The sequence below is a fragment of the Vigna umbellata genome, chromosome 9 (genome assembly GCF_029865625.1).
Source record: "Vigna umbellata cultivar VRB3 chromosome 9, Vumbellata_1.0, whole genome shotgun sequence".
NCBI classification, from domain to species: domain Eukaryota; kingdom Viridiplantae; phylum Streptophyta; class Magnoliopsida; order Fabales; family Fabaceae; genus Vigna; species Vigna umbellata.
The window spans coordinates 47217599-47224965 of record NC_142173.1 but is presented as its reverse complement, the minus strand read 5'-3'; the positions used below and the strand labels follow the sequence as shown (position 1 = coordinate 47224965).

Genomic DNA, 7367 nt, shown 5'->3' with positions numbered 1-7367 from the left:
AGCCCAAACAACCAAATCTACCAGCTTACCACCCTTCTTACCCAACCCAAACACTATAAACCAGCCTAATTCCCAATCTAGTAAGTTTGCCAATGTCAAAAAAATTTCTGCAGCCGAAATGCAATTGCGTCGAGAGAAAGGATTGTGTTTTACATGTGATGAGAAATTTTCACCTCGCCATAGATGTCCCAACAAACAATATTTGTTCTTACAATTAGAGGAAGAGGTAGACTCTACATTGGAACCTGAACCACCCGATGTTGTTAATCATTCTAACATGCAATCACTGGACCAGGAGCATCACCTTTCTTTTAATGCTCTTAAAGGAGTCTCTAGCATTGGTACTATGCGATTTCAGGGTACTATCAATGGGGTCACGGTTCAAGTACTACGGGATAGTGGGAGTTCGGATAACTTCTTGTAACCACGATTTGCTCATTGCTTGAAGTTAGCCATTGAACCCACTAGTGGATTTCAAGTCTTAATTGGTAATGGAAATTCTTTGATAGTGGAAGGTACGGTGCGTTGACATGAATGAATTCTAATTACATACTAGTCTAATTTAAAATCTGGTGTCAAATAAAATATAAAACTAAAGACCAACGAAAATAATGAATTTTAAAAACTAGATAATTTGAATCATATTACTTGAACTATGGAGAGAGAAGGAAAACTCTATATGAAAGAAGGATTAGTCAAATGAAATAAAACTAACAAAAATAATGAAAATAGATTTCTTAGGTTAAATAAATTAAGAGTGTTTTATTAATTTAAACAAAAATAAATATAAGGACAGGGATGAGATGAAGATGCACCTATCATCTTCATTTTTATAACTGATTAATTTTAAAAACTAGATAATTTGAATTTTAATATATAACTACTTCATCCATACTCTAATTTAATTTGAACATGAAAATTAATTTGAAATTTTAATTTTAATTTTAATATATAACATAAGCGAATCTTGTAACATTTCTTATTTTAAATGCCCTTCTCATACAAAATATAAGACGATACATGACATACATAACCATTTAATGTGGGTGACCACCCTTTTTATCTTTCTTATTTTCATAAAAATATTGCTCATTGTGTATATAAAATATTTCAATAACTTAAAAAGGTAAAATAAATTATGTTCATATATATTTTAAACTATTTTACAAATATTATATGTAAAATTTATTAAAATATATTAAAATAATCCTCATACAAAATAAAACTTATAATAAATAGGATAACAACATATTTAGAAAAAAAATATTATCCTTACTTCAATGTCACATATTTAGAAAAAAAAATCAATAATATAAATTTTCAAATATATAGTATTATACAATTTTACATAAATAATATTTCATGACAATCAAAACATTTATTCATTTTACAAACACTAATAAAAAAAAGCTGATTAAAACATATATTTTTTAAATTATAAAAAGAAACTTTCATGCTTAGGATTCGTTCATGTCCTAAACTTTGACACAGCTTGATTCTTAAACTTTGATACAATTTGATCTCCAAATTTTAAAAATGAATAAATATAGTCTCACTAACCCAATTATATTAATTTTTTTTTTCGTGTGAATCTCATTTGAATTGTTTATGTCACTTTGACAAATTCTAATTCAAATATTAGCCTTAAACACCTTTAAAGTTTGGAGACAAAAATTTACTAAAGAAAGTTTGAGACATAGATACATTATATTTTACATTTAAGCTTAGGAATTAAAAATATATTTAGCCTTTAAAATTATTTCAAATATTTCTTTTTTTCCTCTAAATTATAAAGAAATAATTATTTTTATACATTAATAAAGATTATAATACACCACTTTATCAAAATCATACTAAGATAATTTTTTTATATTATAGTAAATAAATCGTCTTTATACAAATTGTAATGTGAAAATTATATTTATGAGAATAAATTAAAAAATAAAAATAATTATATAAAATAAATTATCAAAACAGTATTCTAGGTGATAAAAATAAACAAAAAAATAATAATACTAAAATGAAACAAAAATATTAAATATGTACCCTAAAAATGATTTGATAAGTACTAAATGAAATTCTAAAATATATATATATATATATATAATTAAGTGCATGATAAGGTGGAAAATACTTTAAAGATTTAAAAAAAATTCTGATATTGAACTATTCAACCCGTTAAGAGAAAATACTAATTGTTTTAGCTGATAAAACTTTTTCAAATGAAATTAAATTAAAGATAAAAGAAAATAAAATAATTTTTTTCATACTACCTTGTAAATGGTTTATGCGATGAAATTTGAAATTGAGAATAAAACATTTCAATGTAAAAAAAATAATAATAAATAAATATTAAAATGAATAGAAATAGTCAAGGTTGGTTGTGGTATAAGAAATAAAGTTTCTCCATATATAAGTGAACTTTGTGGACACAAAACATGTCTAAGAAAAAGTTTGTGAAAATATAAATTTTGTAAATTAGTTAATAAATTATGAATATTTTAATAATTTAAACGAATATAAAAATAAATATTGTGACAAGAAATATATATATATCCCATCCCCTATTCAATAAAAAAAATTAGATGTTATTCATTCTCGTAATAAAGTAGAAATCTCTTGTTAAAACTTATTAGATTAGATCAATATCCACATTATTTCTCATCCTTAATAAATGTTTATGCCTTAAAAGTAAATATAGATAAATCATAAACAAACCCTTTCCTCCAACATATCCGAAGTAGTATTGAGAAGTAGTTTTTAAAAATAGGAGAAAAGTAAAAAGTTTTGAATGAACCTCTAAACATACCCAAGCTTGAGTTTGAAAAATAAACTAAGGATGAACTATAACAGCATACTTTTTTAGCCCTGGTCTTCAAATTTCCACAGATTTCATGTGTACAAAATAGGAATGTCACTTTCAACCCACCCTTGCTGGCTTCTGTACTCCGGCATTCATTTTTTATATTTAGTAATTTTTTGGGTGGCCTTAATTAAGCATCAAATTTTCTTACTAACCATAGAGAGAATTTCTTTGTTGAATTCAATGAGTAGTAACATGTATATTACAAACCCACCAAACCAAAATAACTCAACAGTTTGGCTTTTCCTCAGAAAATCTAGGAAGTTGAACCAGTGAGTTTACTCGGCTCACACCCTCCAAACCTAACCAGTTTTGATCTTCAGGCCCTGATGGAACCACTGAGTTTCCATCTTCAACAACATCAACAGATACTCCTCCTCTTCCTCCATACCTCCCATTTTCTTCTGAGGATCTCACTGTAAAGTTCCTTTGCAAAGTTGGCTCATACTTTTGTCCATCATCTGTCTCAACCAGATTGCCTGAATGGTTGCTCTGCATGATAGCAGAAGAGAAGCATTGCTCCTCACAGTCAGATTCTGAATCCATTTTTCCATCCAGAAACAGGCACACAACAGCACAGTCATCCACTTTTGAAGTAGGATACTTAAGTTTCCACTCTCGAGCCGCCGAATCCACCAGAATTCTTGCTGCTGATGATCGACTTGGTGCTGAAGATACAATCTCAACTACCTCTTCGTTGCTCAAAACATCCCAGATCTACACAAAACAATCAAATATAGGTCTCACGACTCAGCAAAATATTTGAGTTCTCTAAGGTGGATAGTAGCATCAAAATAAAGCAAAACCAGAAGCTCTAAAGTTAACTATTGTAGAAAAGTCAATATACACAGGAAAGCAGGGAATCAATGATATAGTGCTCTAACAATATCCAACAATGCAATCAGTACAATTTTGTCCAGTGGTGAAAGTGTTATTGTATACACATGGTGGGATGGACTATTTTGCGGACTGTGCAAACTCCACTTCAACAATGCATATTGTATCCTCATAAAAAGTGACAAGGTACTATAAGCCTCTTTTTTATCACCATATCTTGCACAATGCAGTTCACTTCTATTATATTAGACTTACAATGCCACTGCTGGATGTTTAATTATCTTAATAGCTACATGTTCTTCCTGTTTACCAAGGATAGAATCAGTATGTGTAGAGAAAAAAAATAGGTTTTACATAGTTTAAACAGTTCTGGTGCCTTTCACACAGACCTAAACAAGGAACAGCAATGCCATTTGAAAAAGTTGCAAACTTGCAACATATTTTCAGTTGTGATTAACTTCACTTGAAACAATTTTATTTATATTATGAAAAGATAATGAAGAAATAAAACTGAACATGAGATTGAAAATTCTTACCCCATCTGAGGCAAGAACAATGAACTGATCTTTGTCTGTTAGTAACCGATGAGAAAATTCAGGTATAGAAATCACACCGTATTCCTTCAAGCAAAAATCTCCAAATGCTCGAGCCATTGCTAATCCTGGTGCATCATCAAAAGGTAACCATACCCTATGAACTTCTGGCTCATCTTGTAATGCAAATACCCTACCCTTGCATCGTTTGATTCTTTCTGCTTCTCCTACAAGAAAATTGAAAATGTTTACATTCAACAAAAACACAGATTGGAAATAGATAGGATGAATGATCAAGGTATATAATATAACACACTTGGCAAATCAGGCTTCAAATCAACGGTCAACTGAATTGCCACCATGACATCATTGATGTCCTTGGATCCCATGATTGCTCGGGAATCCCCAATATTGCCCATGAACAAATTTGAACCCTGGAAAATGAGGAAAGTAAAAGATGTGCAAAATGAAAAAGGAACTTGAGGATAGATACTTCTAGTTGATATACCTGTTTCACTACAGTGACAGCTGTGCTCCCACTACAGAAGCAGTCCAAATTTGGATGAGACCTCAGCTCTTTATCCATAGCCTTGTATGCCTTCATGAAAGCTTCTCTCCACATAGAATTCAGTTTATCTTCAGCAGCAACATCTTTCTCAGACTCTCCACTTTCAGGCTTCATGCTGCCTCTGAAACAAGTTTTACCTGAATCATTTTGCCCTGATTCCGAGGAATGCAAAAATGAAAGCAATTTTAGTGGCAAGGCTTCCCGGACTTTGCGTGCAACAAGGTGACCGTGTGGACCGTGGCCATCAAAGACACCACAAAAGGTCACATCTTCTGAAATGAAATCCTACAGAAACAAAAGGGCCAAACCAAGAGTGTCAACTTCTTAAATTAACTAGATCCTCCTTCATTCAACGAGAATAATACAAGCTCAACACTACAAGATGAACATACTTACTTCCCATACAATCATGGCGTCCTGATTAATCCCCTTACGACCCTGCTGTGTAAATATGCAAGAAGACCTGCTCTTTCCATTGGTGAAAATTCTGTTGGGTAAAGATGGTAACTGGTGCAGAGAGATAACATGGTCAGAGAATGTTCTCCTTGCACTCTTTTGACCACAGAATCCTATTTCTAGACACGTCTGAACGTTTGTGTCTCCAGTGCTCCTGCTGTTACGAGCACTCTGACTACTTGTTGAGACACAGCAACCCATTTGCTCAGTTCCAGAATGAAGGCATCAGGTGAAAATAAGGCCAAGTTCTTTCCCTTTTCACTATAGATCTCGTATCAAACTCAGATTCTAACTTTAGTCAATTGAGTAAACAATCCTGACTCCAAAGATTCTCTAACATGTAGAAGTGTTGGACAATCTACACCTTGAAGTTGAAAACCGAGGTCTTTGGTACTTGGTCAAAAGCACAACTTGCCGGAAGCTAAACAAATGGATGGTGAAACCAGCTGAACATAAGAAGACAAATGAATTTTATAGTTAATATATGATCTGAAAGAATCAAGCCCTTGTTACAGTAAAGAATTAAAAAACAGAAAGAAGGAAAGAATCACATAACATAACCGAACAAATAAGCATATAAAACTCCTAACATGTGAACAGGTAATTGAATATACTAAAATTCTGTCCGGACATTTGTGTTTCGTCAGGATTTCACATTGAAGTCATCGAAATTGAGATTGAAATTAAGAAACCGTGAAATAGAGAGAAATTGAAGTAAACAAAGACAGTGAACACACCAGACGCGTCCTTTCTTCTCTAATCTATCTTCAAAATTCAAACGGGTAACTAAAGCACCAAAATCTCTACATTTTCCCAAATTTGTATCTTTATAGAATTAAGGATCAAGTATATATGGAATTTCCAATTGAAAACTAAAACACCCTTTTGATATTTTATTCAATTTTCCTCAAAGCAATGAGGAACATCTCACAGTAAAATGAAGAAATGGGAAAAACACGAGTATAGAATTAGCCAAAACATACTTGATTAACTAACCCGAATGAGATCAACAGCTGAATGGTAATAACTGTCCATGACCAAAAGCGTGTTGTTACAAACTCTGATTTTTTCCAAGCCTTTTTCCGGTTTCTCCTCTGCAACCAGGTGTAGAACAGAAAACTTGGTAAACGAAAGTTTAGAGAGAGAAAGAGAGAGAGTAAAGCAGGAAAAGCAGTACAAACAAACTCTGGTTTGCCTCGGCAGAGAAATACAAGAGATAAAGTGAATAACGAAAAGCAGAAAAGGACGAAAGAAAGGTATGACATGATCTCGTCAACCAAGAATCAGAGAGAGAACAATCAAGTAAACCTTACGTTATTATCATAATAACAAGCAAAAGAAAACAGCAAATGTCGCAATAGGAGACCGAGAAATGACTGAGTGAACAATTCAACAAGGACCAAATCACCCCATTATTATAGAATTCATAACAATAATATCTACAATAACAGCAGAAATTGCTGCAAGCTAGCCAGTTCAGAACTAGGAATCAAAGACATAAAGTAAAGTAAAAAAACAAAGGAAAAAAATTATTTTTCTTTATGATTGTCTAAGTTAAGTTGAATTGAAGTGTGTGAAGGCATAGAAAGTGAACATGCAGATCCTGCATCTGCATTGGTGGTTTTTTCTCCAAAAGAAGTTGATAGAGTAGATACAATAAAGTGTTAGATGAAAGCAATTAGGAGAAAATAAAATTTGAATGGTTGAAAAAGTGGGAAAAGAAACGGAAATGGTGGAAATACATTGATCACCTTTCTTGGTAAGGATGATGAGAGAAGGGAAGGGGAATGAAGTGATGAAGTTAAGAAAGAGGGAGGGAGAAGTTAAGAAAGAGGGAGGGAGGAGGTGTTGTGTGCTGTGTGAATTTATTAATTGCACAGACAGAAGACAGAGAAAGACAGTAATAACATCAGAAAGATGAGATACAGATGAATTGTTCCTAAGTTTTAAGATTTTTTTAAGATTATGGATATGTTTTTCAACAAAGCAATAATCTTACTTTCTATAAAATCATTACAAGCGTTCAAATTCATTTTCTCAATGCTTAATATATTACATATCCAAATATCAGACTTCATTTTTTTTCTTAATTTCCAATGAAAAATTAAGC

At 31.9% G+C, this 7367-nt stretch overlaps 1 protein-coding gene across 3 annotated transcripts; it reads right to left on the bottom strand.

Annotated features, from left to right (window-relative positions):
- Nucleotides 1-2993: 2993 nt before the first annotated feature.
- On the bottom strand, nucleotides 2994-7165 carry LOC124827684 (putative protein phosphatase 2C 52). Of its 3 annotated transcripts, none has more exons than XM_047300793.2 (7): nucleotides 7009-7165; nucleotides 6241-6351; nucleotides 5198-5703; nucleotides 4742-5086; nucleotides 4550-4667; nucleotides 4237-4460; nucleotides 2994-3580 (listed from the first exon to the last, which is right to left on the bottom strand). In XM_047300793.2, the coding sequence occupies exons 3-7, from the start codon at nucleotides 5456-5458 to the stop codon at nucleotides 3092-3094; spliced, it is 1437 nt and encodes a 478-aa protein (XP_047156749.2). In that variant the 5' UTR covers nucleotides 5459-5703; nucleotides 6241-6351; nucleotides 7009-7165; the 3' UTR covers nucleotides 2994-3091. The 3 variants fall into 3 exon arrangements, with proteins under 3 accessions (XP_047156749.2, XP_087955048.1, XP_087955049.1); XM_088098922.1 differs by having other exon boundaries at nucleotides 6254-6351; XM_088098923.1 differs by lacking the exon at nucleotides 7009-7165 and having other exon boundaries at nucleotides 6254-6428.
- Nucleotides 7166-7367: the final 202 nt, after the last annotated feature.